Source organism: Apis florea, unplaced genomic scaffold, assembly GCF_048593485.1.
Source record: "Apis florea isolate Af1SG1 unplaced genomic scaffold, ASM4859348v1 contig_3496_pilon, whole genome shotgun sequence".
NCBI lineage: Eukaryota > Metazoa > Arthropoda > Insecta > Hymenoptera > Apidae > Apis > Apis florea.
Window position 1 is genome coordinate 3,594,589 of NW_028256773.1, and position 18,533 is coordinate 3,613,121.

At 26.2% G+C, this 18,533-nt stretch overlaps 1 protein-coding gene across 1 annotated transcript; it reads left to right on the forward strand.

The window, feature by feature from the left end:
- The first annotated feature begins 1,374 nt into the window (after positions 1-1,374).
- Positions 1,375-18,198, forward strand: LOC100869059 (venom allergen 3-like). The gene is made up of 7 exons (XM_012494593.3): positions 1,375-1,663; positions 6,731-6,901; positions 7,400-7,484; positions 9,623-9,755; positions 12,889-13,190; positions 16,733-16,937; positions 17,495-18,198. Exons 1-6 carry the CDS (start codon positions 1,514-1,516, stop codon positions 16,882-16,884), a joined length of 993 nt encoding a protein of 330 aa, XP_012350047.1. The 5' UTR covers positions 1,375-1,513; the 3' UTR covers positions 16,885-16,937; positions 17,495-18,198.
- The last annotated feature ends 335 nt before the right edge of the window (positions 18,199-18,533 follow it).

Consider the following 18,533-nt stretch of genomic DNA (forward strand, 5'->3'; position numbering starts at 1 on the left):
CCTCCCGCGCGTATTGAAACAGTAATGATATGGGAAGAAGACGGTGGGATAACGAAATGAAAACACGTGCTGAACATCCGAGAATCGTCCAACTTACCGGTGAGTTGCGTCGACGCCGTTTACGCGTTATAGCGGTTTCGCCTGGGGAGCTATATGGCAGCGCTATGCACCGGAACTTCCAGTGTATAGTCGAAATAAAAATCCGACAGGGCATAATTGACCACGTAAATGCTTGTAAATACACGAATATTGTTCCTGAATTTTATAGACGTAATTAAGTAATATTATTTTCTTTAGAGAGATTCATTAAAGTAAATGAAAAATAAAAGTAACAATTAGAAGTGATTGAAATATAATTTTATTTTATATCGATTGTTTTATTTAAAATTCTAAAAAATTAAAAAAGTTAAGAAAATAAATTATAATCACTTTTTTTAATCGTAATATATAATCGACATAAAACTTTCTAAAAAAAATGATTAGTTATTTATAAATTTTTAAATTTTATGTAATAAACTTGTCAACTTTAATAACTTCTAAAAGAATGTATTAAACAATTTCATGCTTAAATAGAACAATTGTTAGAAAGAAATTAATTGCGATTATAAATTATTACATTAATATTTTATTAATTTATCAGAGAACCGGCCTTTTTGTGTATTTTTACTATAATAGTTGATTTTGGACAGTGCGACTGTTCAAATATATTCCTGCACATTTCACATGAAATACACGTTTAACACAATGAACATATTTTACTAACTGGTATTTCTACTTCGTGACGCAGAAATTACAAAAAGCAAATGCTCGTTTAAAATATTTAAGTGAAAACGTTTATTCATTATTTGGTCAATAAACACAATATTAATAAATCGTCTCAATTATTAATCAATAGGCAAAAGAAATTATAGATATTATAAAAAAAGGATTTGAGGTTACACACAAGAACGTTTATTTATGATAAAACAAAGTATTATGATCGATCGAATACTAATCGAAAATAATCGAGATAACCACACTATATGAACTAACCTGTTTTTCCTATTCTAAACTATTGATAATAAATCATAATCGAATATTTCCTAATACTACTACACCTATATACAACACATACAAACATAACCTCAATTAGACATAATAAACGATTACGCCATCTTGAATATCGAATGATTTTTCATATTTGCTTCGGTTGTCTGTATAGGCCAAAATAACTGCACAGTTTTATCATACACATGCACTGGTAGGCCTGCATAGGCGTGCCTGTATACAGTCATAATTGACAGACTTACCGGAACGTGTGGTCGAACATTATTAACGAACATCATTTCCGAAAGGAAAAATATTATCCTCCGTCGCGGGGCTGGCTTGTCACTGTTTCATTGGAAAATCGATTCGGAAAACATCGCTCCGGGGTGAAGATAGCGGCGAGATTACCCGGACAGTAGTGAAACGCAAAAGATAAAATGTCGTGGTGAATTTTTGGCTGTTGAAACATACGACGAAAACTGCCGGAATGACAGGTCATATCTGGTTCTGCTTCTTATTGTTCTTAACGGGCTACTGTGATTGCTCACTAACGGGGACAATATCATCGTTCCCGATAAACCTCGAGAACAATCCTTACTGTCGTATTTGCTCCAATCACACCATGTGCCGATTTCCGGTACGTACATAATAATATTTCGGTGACTCGATTTATTTAATAAATAATAATTAAAAAAATTATTTAATACTTGTTCGGAATATCGTTGGATCTCGTGTTTTCATTCTTTTGTATTCGATCTGTTTTTACAAGAATTATTTGTATGTAGAATTGTATATTTGTTATTTGAATAGATTTGCGTCATTTGTCATAGTTCGTTAAAATTAAGTATTTGAAGATAGACTTCGAATGTGATAAGAAAAAATTAAGTTTTCAGAAAGTATAATGAATTAACTTTGGATGTAATAATAATTTATTAGAAACAAATATAATTTTTTTAATAATAATTAATAATAATATTTATAAATGAGAATAAGTGTATTTTTCATCATTTTTAATAACAATTCTAAAAATTTTACAATATCTAACAATTTGGAAATTGTTATATTTCTTATAGAATTTCTTAGTTTATAGAAATATAAATTTGCATAAATGTTTGCACATAATAATAATTATTTAATATTAAAATATAAAAAAATGAAAAAGGGAGAGAGAAGGAGGATGTAATAATGTAAAGTAAACGAATATTATGAATAGCAAATTTAATTTAAAATATCTACAAATGAAAATTAATTGAATTATGGATTATTTAAAATTGATATATTATATATTCTATAAATTATATAAAATTTTATTGTAAAATTTTAATTAAAATTTTATTTATTTTAATTCTATATTTCTTTTTTATAAAATTTTTTATAATTTTAAACAATTAATTGTATGATAATATATAATCCTAATTAATGCACATTAAATAAACCATAATTTGAAATGGAAATGAAATGAAATTATCATTGAATTGGCCAATTTTAATATATATCTTCTATATTGACATATATGATGTCAATGTCATTTATTTATTCTATCGATGAAATTTTTCATTAACATAGTAAATATTAATCATTTCGAGTAAACATGGTGATTTTGTCCGTTTAATTGACCGATTTGACGAATCAGAAACTGCTGAATAAGATTATTGATCATTAATCATCTATTGTTTATTTTCTATTGAATTCATAATTTATCAAATATGTATTATTAAATTATAACAATTGGAAGCTGAACATGAAACTAAAAAGACAGTATAAAAATAAAAATGTTAAAGTAAAATATTTTTTAATTATTATATTGTTATTTATTATAAAGTTTTTGTAATTTTTCATTACAATATTTTTCAAGAAAAATTTAATATGCAAGAATACAAAAATATTAAATCTTATTAGTTGCAAATTTGAACACATGTATGAAATACGCAAAATATTTTTTATTCATTACGTTATCTTAATTTAATATAACTTCGATCGTTGTATTTTCTATTCAATGAAAAATGAAATATAACTTCTTGCCTACTAAGAATTACTTTATTTAAGAATCCAATAGTTTCATTATTTGCTCTCCTAATCTTTTTTAACTGATAATCATTAAGATAGAATATATATTAGAATTATATTAGAATTAATAGAATAATTAGTAGAATAGATCTTAATAAATAATTTTATTCTTTTATGATAATGTGAAATATAAAATTTCTTGATATAAAATTTGATAAATATAAAATTTCATTAAAGAAAAAGAAGATATACCTTGTTTTTATTGCCATATAAAATAACGTTAATTGTAATATGAAAATCATTTTCTAACCTTAATCTTCATATTTTTTAATATTACTTTGCGAATAGAAAATCATATTCTCTTTCAACATCAATTTTCTTTTTTTCTTTATCATTGTCTTATCGAAATTTTTATTTTGCCAAGATGAACGAACGATACGATACTAGCGATAATAATAAATATGACCAAAATTAGCGAATCGAGAATATAAAAATCCATTGCAGGTGTGAATTGCGCAACAGGAAATTCGGAACAACGACACTGCTCATTATTGTCGATCCGGTATCACGCACACAATGCGTTTATTCTCGGTGTACATTTTCAGGCTAGAAGATCATGCCACTATCCACGAAGAATATCGCGAATACATTCAATCCTCGAAATTTTATAGGAAAATGTGGATTCTTGAGACCAATGTTAATTCGCGTCAGATATGAAACTGTCGCCAGATGCACGTCAGTACTACCACCTTGATGTTAATGAAAATGAAAAATTGTAAAAAATCTATAATTCTTCATTGAATTTTGTCTGACAATATTATATAGCCATATCCTATCTTTTGTATAATATTAAATTTTCTGATAAATATTTAGAAATATGTTAATTAATAAGTATATGTTAATGAGAATTTCTTATTGGTTTAAAAAATAATTCAATTTAAATTTATCACAGTGATTCAAGAATTCAATATCAATTGAAATTTAAATTAAGAGTAAATTAAGTTAAAATCGAAAGCTTACTTCATAATATAGATATAATAAAATATTTTATTCAAATAATTAATTTAATAATAGACAAATAAATAAAGCATAATTATTGCATTGTCATCTTTTATAATATAGAGGAAAATTTTTAATTCTGAAAATATTAACGTGAAAAATTTTATTTTTTTCCAGTACTTTTATCTTGAGATGATTTAATTTGAATAAAATTCCTTTACAAAAGTTCTATATATTATATCTTTTTGAAAATGATTCTCATAAACTATTACTATTGTTTAACTATTTAATTGTTTAACTATTGTTTACTATGTTCCGGTTTTCTCTGTCTTAAATATTCTTATCTTGGAATAGCGATTTATAATTAATAACAAAGAATTGTTTATATAATTGTATATAGTCGAACAAAATATTCAGTAGAAAAGGGACATATATCATTATTTTTATATTATGTCAAATACTAGGTTAGCAAAATAGTTTATTTCCAAATTAATTTTTTTTTATAATAATAAGCTTGATGATTATATTAATTTTTAATATTTTTCTAAATTTCATCAACTAATTTATTCAACAAAATAAAATTAAATAATGGTTATATTGTGTTACTCAACTTTTTAGAAATGAATTATCATTTCGTATATTTCGTATGCATATTGGTGTGAAATGCGACAAGAAGTTTCGACGTTGGATCAGGCAGCGCAAAATTTCAACGGGTTTAAATTTATGAAGCGAGAAAATAACGATGTCAAGTACGCGATATATCGAAAATACCTTTCGCGGTAAAGAATCGAATACTGTATTAACGATGACTATCGGTGTACATATATGTGTGAAACTACGATCTATGGAATTTCGAATAACGATGCCGTTCCTTAACATCATTTGCACCAATTACGTTAACGCTCTTCTATTTTAGCACCGTTTGCGTATCGAATTTTTTCTTCCCAAAATTTCGGATCTGCTGGTTTTTATAAAATTATTATTCAATTTAAAATATATAATATATATATATATATTTATATAATTATTCATTTTTATTTATTTATTTTTTTATATAACTTTTATACAGATATGTAACATTAAAATTAAATAAATAAAATGTTATAATAAAATAATAAAATATCAATAATAATAGAATAATTATTTTCAATATTTGTACTTTTTATAAAATAAACTTTCATTTATTATTTTATTTAATTAAAATTATTACGATGATTCTAATAATTTTTGTTAGAACTATATTCAGCATAGAATACGTTTCTATGAAAGTTTCTTACCTATATATATTGGAAGACCACATTTCGCTGTCGTGTTCAATATTTTAGTTACAATGATTTATACTCGATACATAAATTATACTATATGTATTATATTCATATCGTTGAAATCGAACTTTTGAAATATGGATATGTTAGAAACAGATTACATTATACGTGACTATCTAGTACTTTGTAATTGTTTTCAATTGTATACGTGTCACATAATATTATATAATTATAAGAATTTAAACAAGATAATTTGAAATAAAATATATGTAATAAACTTTACTTATGTATGTAATTTAATTATCGATATACAATAATAATTTTATGTTAAATTTTTTTTAGCCTTCTTTAAAATTTCAAAAATTTATTTTTACTTTCGTCAGAATAAAAGATTATAAACTGATTATTTAAATTCGAAAAAAATGAATAGGATAATAGTTTTTTTTATTCGCTCAATCAGTGACAATACAGAAAGTAGCTGAGAAGAAACCTTTTGATTAAATACCATTAGTTCGATAGCTCTCTGTTGTTATTTCTCTTTAATCCAAGCTTTTCATTATTTTCTGTGATTTTCATTTCAATTATTTCCTAAATTTTATAGCACTTTTTCATTAATCTACTTTGTTTCTATTATTTAAGATATTATAAATATAGTTTTTATTCATTGTGTATATAAATTTTTTTATATATAGAAAAATAATATATTTGTTTTTTCTATCTATAAAAAATATAAGTATTTGTTTTTGTGGATTCATGATAAACTCAAGTAAAAATACTTCCTCTACACTTTAAAAGGAATCTGATGAAGCAACACATCAAAGCTTTGTCTAAAGAAAGTATCTACTTCAAGTATCTTCCCATTAAATTCAATAACAGTCCCATTTTGAAGAAAATTTTGAAGAGGTTATTTTTATGAAATTCATAATTCAATGATTCAAGATGGGAAATACATTGACATTCTGATTCTTTTCAAGTTTAATCTTGAATAATTTTTAGAAAGTATATAATTATACAAAAATAGTATATAATTTTTTCGAGACAAGTCAGAAAAATTCGGATGAAATCAAACAAGATCTCAATAATTCAATTTAATTTAAAAAATCTAAAATTGTCCGATCTTCCATGCAAATCCAAAGATGACTTTTTTAGAATCTTAGTAATAGAGCAATAGTAGGTATTCTCCGATTTTAATCAGGTATCTGATTTCACGAGAATCTTCCCAACGAATCTTGAAATTCAGATTCTCAATATTTGAGACAATCCCTCTCATCTCTATTTAAGTATTAGAATACAATTTTATTGATTTTATTTTCAATAAAATTGATATTGATATAACAAATTATATATCTTTTAAAATAATTAAAATTGTTATTCCAACTAATGTTAAATTACTAATAAAATTTCAATAGGCATTTAATGCGTCATTTTCTTAGCTCGATACTGATGGCATTAGATGTATAAACCTCCAACATGCTGATCTAGACGACAAAGATATTGAAACAATACTCCATTGGCACAATACTTATCGCAATACTGTGGCAAGTGGGAAAGAAATACGAGGAAATCCAGGTCCACAACGTCCAGCAAAATTTATGATGGAAGTGGTAAGATTTAATTTAGATTAAACCGTAATGGTCATAAAAAAAAAAAAAAAAAAAGAAAAAAGTGAACAATCATTCAGATATTAAATTATCTAAAAAAATATCAACTCTCCTACATATCTATAAATGTAAATCAATAACCAGTTATTTCTGACTTTTATTTCATAAATCTGTTTTGTTTCTGCTTTTGTTAATATAATTTTTACTTTTATCTAAATATATATATGTATATATCTTTATTACTGTTATTTTAAATATTTTTTGATTATTAAACTGATCAGTATAGATTCAAATTCATAAAATATTAATGAGCAATTATTTCTAGTATCTGTTAAAAAATTATTATTCCATGTAAAAGAAATATATTTGTATCCATTTCAATTGATATCACATTACTATTAGTAAAAATGAAACATCATGTAAAAGTTAATGGATTTTCTATAAAATAATTAGATTCGAATCACTCGTATTCGAATCTAATGGGAATATTTATTTTGACAGATGTGGGATGACGAACTTGCTCTTATCGCGAGACGATGGGTGGTACAGTGCAACCTCCTCGAGAAAGATCAGTGCAGAGATGTTGGCAAGTAACTCTCACGAATATATATCATTTTTCATTTCTCTTAGTCGTCCCTATCATTTTTCAATATCCATCGCGTATACGTTCGAACACGAAATTGTTCCTCCTGTAACAGGATCGATGTGTCTGTGCGTTCTCCTCTTTTTATCGCAATTTCTCTCCTTCTTGTTTACGAATACCACTCTCCTCCTATCTTCCTCCTTTTCCATCCCTTTATAACTCGTTTTGGCTTCGTTTCAATTTGCAATCGTAAGCCGCAAAAACGATAGTGGCGCTTGTAAAAGGGAGAAATTTCATTTGGTTTATTGTCCATTGCGATGGGTGCTCTTGGGTGCTCGATTGAGTTTGATCTGCAAGACGAACGATTATCAAATATCTAGGACATTTGGTAAAGACGGAATTATTGTTAATTATTATATACTTGAAATCATCATTTTAATTATGATATTTGAATCATTTTTTTTTCCAAAAATAATTTCTTTAAGCTTGTTCAAAATTATTAACTCTTGTTTAAAAATTTTTTTACTTGTTTTCCAATAGTTGGTAATACAAATTTTTAGAATTCTTATATTGTTTAGTACTTACTTATATATTTTTCAAATTTATTTATTATCTGTATATTTATTTATAGATAGAATAAAATTATTTAAAAAGGAAAAGTGATTGAAATATTTAAGGAAAATTAAAATTTATAAATTCGTTTTAGAATTAGAATTTGAATTTTTTTATCTGGAAATATTTCGAATATCTTAACGAAAATTGAAGAAAACAGATGAAGTGACACGATTAAAAAGCTTATTTACTTCTCTTTCATGTATATATACATTAGTAATAAAGGAAAAATATTGCTAATTTAAAACGCGAGTTACGTTTTTATTATTAAATCATACTTGTTGATTCAACCAATTTAAAATAAAGTACAATATGAAATAAAGAATGAACAATAAAAACACGATAAAATTACAATAATTTCAATGTGTAGAGTAAAATATTTAAAATAAAATGTGCATAAACAAATAATTATGAAAATAATTTCATATAAAAAAAATGTATGATCAAACTGGAAAAATATTTAGTAAATGCCAAAAATTCCTGAATAAAAAGTATATAATTTTATTTTTTTATTATTAATAAGAAAAAAGAATTTTTTAGAAAAAAAAATACTTATTGATCAAGTATAAAATTATATATATAATATCAATAATTTTGTAAAAAAGACATTTACCTCTAATTTTTTATTCTTTCATTAACATTTTTAATATTCTCGATTTTGTTTCATTCAAGTTTTTTCTAGCAGATAAGTTGGTCAAATCGCCTTTATACAAAAAAAAATCTGAAAGATTGAAACTTGAAGAGCATGTGGGTCATGCAGTTGGTTCTCTTTTACCAATCCAATGACCAGGATAGCTTTTATTAAAACGATCTGGAGTATGAGATTGAAATAAACGGGAGATCAGTCATATGTGAATCACATCTGACGAATTTTTCTATTTGTGTAGATTGGTTCTAAGATACAATTCCTAATTTGATTCCCAAAATCATTTGAAGATCACACAAAGTCATGATGGAGATTGATTCTCTAGATCTGTAAGATACAATTCAATCAGTACAATTCTTAGGTTAGGTCCTTAGTTCCATTGGGTATAATTCCTAAATTGATTCCTTAGTTTCTGATCAAAGTTCTACTTACAATTCCTAAGTTAGTTCATTAATTTCATTTGGCTATAGTTTCAAAGTTGATTCCCTTGTTTCGTTAAGTACAATTGGATTCTAGATTAAATCTATGTTTATTGAGTAGAATTGATTTCTTCCAGGTTAGGTTCCAGATTGGATAAATGACGCTATAATATTCAATGATGAAAATTTAAAACAAAAATTATGTGAAATCATAGAATCAATTAACATTGTATTAAAACCTTCTATAATAAAAGTAAATATAGAACCAATGATCTTTAAACATGTAGAATAAATATGATGATCTTTTTAAACATATATAATATATATATAACTTCATAAATGTTTATATTAGCTACATTATTATTATTGTTATCACTGCAAATATTTCTAATTAATTTGCGAGATATTATAATCATTCTAGATATCGTAAATGTTATATCATAAATATATCATACTTTTTGCAGGATTTGGAGTATGGCAGAATGTGCACATTTTCGAGATAGATAACATGGGAAACCTGTCATCCATCGCAAGGATTCGCTTTCATATTCAATCATGGTACGACGAAGTAGAAGATTTCGATTCGGCGGAATTCGGGTGAGCTCATTATATTTTCGCATGGATATCATTTTTTTCTATTAATATATATTTTTTCTTTCTCACTTCTTTTATAAAAATAAACTTGATATAGAAATTTCATTGTGTATTCGTGCATCACGTTCAATTGTAGTGTGTCTTCTTAAATTGAATTTTATTTATATGATTTTTTTTTTTTTTTTGAGTTTTTTCCTTTTTCTTTCTTTGAAATCGGAAGAATTGTTGTAAGTTAAAATTAATTTTTCCAAATACATGACATCTGTATATTTTTAATAGTTATATACACACATATATTTTAAAATATTTAATATTTAAATTTAAATTTTGCCACCATTACTTTCAATCAAGAATTCACTTTTGAAGAATTGTTTAAAAATCTTTTTTCCTTTTTTCGTTTCTTTCGCTCGAGATCGAAGTACCAAAATAGTTCGTTGTCTAGAGTAATTGAAGATTTTATCAGCCGTGGAGGAATAATTGAGTTTGTGAAAACTCCAAGAATACCTGGCATGAAAAATTGATAAACATGTAATAAAAAGATTTTTAATCTTGATTTATGTTATGTTCTATAATTAATATATAGATTGTTCGAATGTCAGAAAACTTTAAATTAAATAATCGTAAATCTGTTTTAAAATATGAGTTAAAATAAAAATTTTATATGGCAAAGTTTGAATTATTCGATGTTTAAATATTAATGTGTATAATTAATTGATGAAATTTGATAATTATATATATATATATATATTAGCAGCAATTTAATATTTGAAAATGAAATAAATATTCAAAATATATCCTTATATAAATATTTTACAATCAATGTAAAATTATTTTGAGAAAGATTTTTGATTTATAAAGTTCTAAATTATATTATTCGTTACATTTTTATCGCAATTTTATTAATTAAATGACTTTAATTTTTATAATTAAATGATTCAATTTTTAATTTATATTATATAAAAATTTAAAAAAAATTTTTTAAATATTTTAAATAGTTTTAAGTTCTGTTGAATTAATCGAATTATCTTATCTTGAACTACAAAACTTGAAATGTACATAATTAAGAATTTAATTTTGTAACATATCCAAATAGATAAAAAAACCTGAACAATGTTAAAATTTTAAATAGTAATACAAGTACCATTAAGTCTTAAATATATTTTTTTTTCGATTTTCTGAAATTAGTGATTCTTAGCAAACATATTTGTAAAGATTTATTTGCTTACAAACGATTGACATATAAGTACGTATGGCATGTAATTTAACAAGATAAATAGGATTTGATTAAAAAGATTAAAAAAAAAAAGGAAGTGAGAAATATCGTTGAAAAAGCAAATTAAAAAAAAATGGGTATACATTAATCATATTGGCAGGGTTTTATCGGGACGTAAACTCGCTATTTGCATTAAGGATGATTTGAAATGGAAAAAAAATGAAAAATGTGAAATAAAACGTGACTTTGTGATGCTATAATACAATTTTTATCTCGAAATTTTTTTACATAATTTATGGTTGAATATAGAAAAATATGATATTCAATACCATCAATTTTTTCTTACAATAAGTATACTAATTAAGTGATTTGAAAAATTAAATTTGATTTGAAAAATTTCCAATAATTTCGTCAAAATTTTATTTTAATAATTACCTATATTCCATGAAGCATCATATAATTTAAATTTATATACAATTTTAAATAAAAATTTATTCCAAATAAATTTATTTTTAAATAAAAATAAAAATTCAAAAATTTTCAAAAATTATTCAAGCAAAATGTTATTATAATAACATTCATTTGCATAATAAAACATAACCTAACATTCGTGCAATTTTAATGGAAAACAATCAACGAGTTAACATCACTAAATCATATTCAATGCAATTTGAATGATTTCCATTTTTGATTTCAATTTTTGATCAAAAGTAAAGCCAGAAAAAGTACAAAAGAAATCAAAAGACACAAGTTCTTTTATTGCTTGTCGTGCGATATATTTCTATATGTGCACTTACCTATATGTCGAGTACCGTGTAAATGTGTGCGCAAGTTCGCGAGAAAATCCACACGTATTGTCATTCTGAGCACTGAGGCAATAGCCTAAGTTGAATTGATCGAAACGACTTTTATGTGCCAAGGCTTTCACTTTGTGAATGGTCGATCCAGTATGTGTAGATACTGTTAACTCGCCTTTGAATTTGGCCAAAGGTTTACATTGATTCTTTCTCCACTATCCCCTGGCTCTTTTCTTTATACTTTCTGTCTCTTTCTTTCTATTACTCTCTCCATGTTTCATTTAACTATCTGTGTAGGATAGATGGATTTCAATATAGAGATTTAACTTTGCCTAAGAAAATAGGTAAAAATTGATAATTCTTTTTTTAAATCTAATAAGAATATTGAATCGTGATAATATTGAGAATAATTTGATGATAATAATAATTTTTATTCTACAGAGAGTACAATTATTATTAATGAATAAAAAATTCTTTAATAATTAATTTTGTTTTGAAGATATTATAGAATTATTACAGATAATTAATAGATATTTCTATTCATTTGAAATTCAAAACTAGATATATGTACATCAATACTAATAATTATATTTTGATAGAGTAGTTAATTAATTTTCATTGAATCAAATTAAATGAGAATGGATAAATAGAGCTTTTAAATGATTCAGAGAATGAAAAATAATAACTGATACAAAATAATTTACATATTAAATAAATTAATAATGTAATATTCTAATCTATATACATATATATTACTATCTCTTTTAGGACTAAATTCATTTTTTTTCAATTCTTTTTATTAATTCACATACGTATATATTTGAATTTATATTATGCATTTAAATTCAAACGTATTATTCTTTATTTAAAAATCAGAATTCAAATTGGCCAATATTTTCAGAATTTTATCATTTTCTATTATTATCTAGTAATATTGTTAGATATTCATGAACTAATGGAATTGATATTTAATTAATAATCTTTAATTTCAATTCTATTCCTATTTTCGTTTTAAACAACGTTCATTGTGTATATTATTTGATTTCGATAGAAATAATGAAAAACGAATAAACCTTTATAATAAACGATTTATATTAAGATAGATACTTCAATTTATCCATTTCAGATTGGTGAATTTAGTCGCAAAAAGTAACTTGCCTTACATTCCATTCGCGTTGTCGACAATCAGCCGAATCGGTTGCGGTCGTGCAATTTACACACAGCGATCGAGATTCAAAGTCAAAAACATGGCGACGTCGTCAACCGAACATACAATAGCCATTGCTTACGGGGAAGTTCGCGTTGAGGCTCTCGTGTGCAATTACGGCCCTCTCGATTGGAACACACCAAGAGAACTGTACGAAGACGGTGTACCGGCTGTTTGTCCAGCGGGAACGATGCGAAGCACACAATATCGAGCCCTATGTCGTAAGTGTTTCCTCTTCTATGATTGTTGTCGCCTACTTTCTCTGTCTCACTTATTCCCTTTAGGCCCTTCTTATGTATCGCGCTCATTATGTCTCCTTATGGCGAGTTTCGTGACGACGAAATGATGAGATCGTTTCAGAGAGCGCTCGAATCGCTTGTCTTGCAGGAGACTGGGTCTTTAGACTATTTGATATATTATTTAAAAATTTAATTTTGTTTACATATAATTGTTCTATTATGGAATATTAGATGCTTGTAATTGTGAATTGTAGGATTGAAGACGTTAGAAAAGAATATTGTTTGCTTAAATGAAAAGTTGATTTCTTTTTTTTTGTAAACTATAGAATATGTGACAGATATAGAAGATAAATTGCAGTAGAACTGTATAATTGAAATGATTGAAGTTAAGGAAATGGAAAATTTGATAAAAAAAGAGGTACATTTATTTTTTTCTAAAAACTAGAAATAAGTATAGAATGTGCAATATATACAATTTACTTCAAATTTGTGCAAAAAACTGCAATTGCAATAATTGAAATTATTGAGGTTAGGAAAAAATATTGTAAAGTGGATATTCTATGAATTAAAATAAAAAAGATATGATGAGAATCTAAAGTCATAAAGTTATTAACTCTCTTTTGATTTCGGATTATTTGAAATTTGAACTATGATTGAAATAAAAAAAGTATTTTCCGTTTTTCCGATAAAATTGTATCAAAATAATGAAATAAAAATCAAATCAACTGTTAAGTAAAAGACTGATTTTCTATGTTCAATCTAGTGGAGAACAGTCACAATAAATATAAATATAAATATTGAAATGTAACTTTGTCAAAGGATGAAATGCATCAGTTTTCATATTATTTGTTTCATTTTTTTATTGTATACAAAATATCGATTTTTCATACATTGAAATATGATGGATAAAAAAAGATTGTACGACTTTGTTGCATTTGTAAAACGATTCTCTGTTTTTATCAAACAATTATTTAGTTTATTCTATTTATTTGCTGTTGATTGAAAATATTTTTTTTATTTTAAGAGAACAACTTTGATAATTAAAGTTTAACTTTGATAAATTATCAATATACTTAAACATATTTCCGACTTTTTTTCGATTTGCGAAGATATTTTTCCTTTTTTTCCCTATTATTTAACAGAAATGTGTTATTCATTCGTAATTTTATAGATAACTGAATGATTTTAAAATTAATCACAGGAATGATTTTAAGATCCTGCCTATTATCTCTGATTGTGAGGTATAGCTATTTAAAGTTGTAGAATATTTCTATAAGTAGATATAGAGAACAGACTGAATATTAAGGGAAATTTCCAGCAATCTTATTCAGCATTCTACAAAGTCACTTCTTCTGACTTCGACATAGTTTCAGGAACATATTTCTCTGAAAATTTTCACTTCTGTTTAAATAAAATCCAACTTAAAACGAATGAAAAGTGATAAAACCGTCTCTATTATTCTTGTCAATCAAAGAAATCTATATTAATATTTTTATCTCTAATTAATATCTATTACTTTCATATTTTTTTTTTTTTCATCTTTTTTATCTTACATAGAAAGTTACTTCATGCACAATAACCTAACCTATTTTAATATTATATTGCACACAATTGATGAAAAGTTAATATTCAAATAAAAAGAAAAAAACAATATCCGCTAAAATTACATGCATCCAAAACTCTTGCACAAAACCCAATTAAACAAAAAGCATATATGTAGCAGTTCTTCGTCTCCAACCATCGAAAATAATTGCGGATTACGGTTCGTCATTCAGGCAAAATGGTGGAAAAGGCAGTCAAAGTTTAATTAATATCGGGATATATTGATTCATTTACGTGGAAACTTGGATAGACGTTATCAAATTGTCGTTTCCACGGTTAACATAATTCTTTGGCCTGTCATGGGACAACGCGTGCTGTTTGGAAATCGAGGTAAGAAATCGAAATGACGAATGGATTAATTTTGTCTCGCGCGGAAAACTTTATCACCATTTCCTCTTGGCTTGATCTTTACGATTTTCTTCCGTGGAATACGTAATTGGATGGGAACCGACCCATAATTTTCGTAACGATTATGGACCCAGACCACGTGGATCAAGAATACATCATATCACGATCCTTCCATTGAAATGTATTAATTTTTCTCTTCGTTATGTGTATTATTTCATTGGCCGGAATCGTGATGAAAGAATAAAGAAAAGAAAACGAGAGCGAAAAAACATTACTGCACAGAGCCGAGTCACGCAATTTCAAATGTAAAATGGGTAACGAGGATGTTTGTCTTGTTATGATTATTGCTTTTTAAGTGTAATGATACTCCAAGCAAGATGTATTTATGGTTTTTTCGTATTGCGTATAACTTTTTATTGGACATTTTTTTTACGAGAGGAAGATTGAGAATAGAAAATAAAATAATTGATAATAAAAAATCGTTGTGAGAACTTGATAGAATTTTTTTAAAATTGGAAATAATCGTATAAAAGAAATATAATAAAAGTTAAAAAAGGAAAAAATATTATTTTCTATAATATTTTATTGTGGAATAAAATGGGGGGAAAAAAGAATAAGTTAATAAGTAATAAGTTAAGTAGAAAAATAAATATAAAAATAAAAAAAATATTTTGTGCATCCATCGTAAGCATCAAACATCAATCTTCGTAGTAACATTACGTCGTAAGCAAATAAATCTTACACAGCTCGGCTGTTTCCCCACGACTCGACATTTTCCCTCTTCCATACTTTCAAAAAGCAAACAAGAAAACCGATATATCGCGTGACTCGTTCTGTATACCAAAACAACGAGTACCAATCGAAAATTCCTTTCAGAGAATGCACATGTACGACAATATACGATTTTGTTTGCAAAATTTATATGGAATGATGCTATTTTTTTCTATAATTCTATACTAATATTTTAATATATTTAAATTCAATTAATTTTTTCAGGTAAATTCAATTTAAAAAAAAAAAAAGAAAAATAAATTGGTTGGATATTTCATAATTGAAATTATTTCGAATTTACGATACTCTTATATAGTATAAGATTTTGATTAAAAGAGTTGAGAAAAATAGTAATAAAATTGTTGTTGGAAAAAAAGAATGCTATTTTTCAATGATTTATTATTCATTAATAACACCGGTTAAAAATATGACTGTGTATGAAATTTTATTGCGTCATATTGCAAATTTACATGGTTACTTAAAACATAACCTAAATCTAATTTCTAATCTTAAAAATACGATATATTTTTGTATATGTCTATATAATTGTAAAATTTATTAAATTAAGTTATTATTATAAATTTATAAATAATCAAGTATTGATACATTATTTTCTTTCATATCAGGAATAAATTTACTCGTAAAATATCACGAGGATAATGTGCAGCATATGTTATGTAGTATATAATCGTTGAAGTTTTCTACAAAATATTCTCATTTCAATAGAAAAAAAAAAAGAGACAGAGAAAGAGAGAAGTATATAAAAAGAAAAGAACTTAAAAAAAATTAATTGAATGTTTCAGAAAAGTTTCAGGGATGGCATACACAAAAGCAACGTAAAGTTCATGAGAAGCGAGGTAAAAAGAGCAATGGAACAACAAGCAACAAATTTCTAAAATCTACAGTTTATCTTATTCAACTAGTATTATTATTTCTGATACGCCTATTGACGTGATCGTCCACTTATCATCATTGTCTGATGTGCTATTAATAGATCGTATTCACCAGGTAAATCTTAATTTTCTTAATTGACTCTATTTATATAATACGAGATAAAAATCTTCGAGCACATAGATCTTTTCGTGAAATATAATAAATAATCTAGAAGAGAAAGATATTAAATAGAGAGTCGTACAACAAAAATTAATCTTATTAGAACTAGATTATAATAATAATTATATAATATCAATAATCGAATATAATCGGTTAAAATCGGTTTTTAACAATTACATTCAGTTTTTCTAACCAATCTGTTTACTGCAGAGCCAAATCCCTAGTAATATGAACTATCAACATTTAACCGAATACTTCCGATTTGATCCGATGCTCGGATGCTTACGAAGCATAATACTATCTATCTCTTCTTTTTTTTTTTTTTTTAGAATACATTGAATCACAAAAGACTAAATTCCCCCTAATAAATTATTAACGAGGGAGCTTTAATTTTTTGATCGTCCTAGGTATTATAATAAAGATCCACTTTGCTCCCTCCTAAAACCTATCCAGCCAACAATCACTATGTGTCACCCCGATGCTATTAATCTCTATTCGCCTTTTCATTACAGTTAACCACTGTTTATACCATAGTCACCGGGGTCGGCCCATTAACTTCGATAACGAGGAACCTGGATCTACTAAACACGTCTATCGCCTACCATGTTGACTTCTTACTCGGTCAATTTGCCGTCCTCTTACTTTTTTTGTCAGCTCCAAGAATTTGATCTTACGATTAAACGACCGTGACGAGGCAACACGAACCTGCCTATGAAAAAAAAAAAAAAAAGAAAAAGAAAAAAAAAAGGAGGAAAGAACGAAGAAAAAGGAACGGACCTCCGACTTGTCCAGAGCGATAATTGAAAGAGACCGAAAAGAGAATCGGGACAAGACGGTTGATGAATATTTCAGCGAGGATCAAGACTGAGAATTATGGGGCGGAAAAGGGTCTCTGTAGAGGGAACAGCTGGAAAAGGACGTGTCGTGGATTTCGTTTCACGAAGAAACGAGGAAATCGACGTTCCGTAAGTGGAACGGTGTCGACGCCCGTTTTGCGTTATTTTCTTGTTTGGTCGCGATGTCGGCCCACGTTTTTCCTCATGGCATATTTGTTGCCTGACGTGTCGTCGAGTAGCGTTCGATTGTTCAGATTGCCCTTTCCAAGATGGGAACAAATACTATATATGCGTAAGCGAAATTCGGATCATATTTTTGATTCTGGTGCACCTGGTGTAAATAGACAAAGATGGTTCTATTAAAATAATCGTTAGTTGTACATAATCGTTAGTTGTATTATAATAAGAAAAATAATAAATTGATACTTTTATTTTTAAGTTATTCTAAGAAAGTAGATGTTGTATATTCATAAATTGAATTCTATATTATCTGATATAATTTGTTAATAATTTTTATTTAAGAGATACAACAGATATTCCATTGTATTATCTTTTTATGTATTTCATGAGAATAGAAATGAAAATATATATGCAGTATTATCTAAAATCTATCATAACCTATAACTTCTAACCCATTAATACAGCAACACTATTATACATCAAACTATCATGCAAGAGATCGTTCTTAGAACTGCTTACCAGTTTATTTCATACA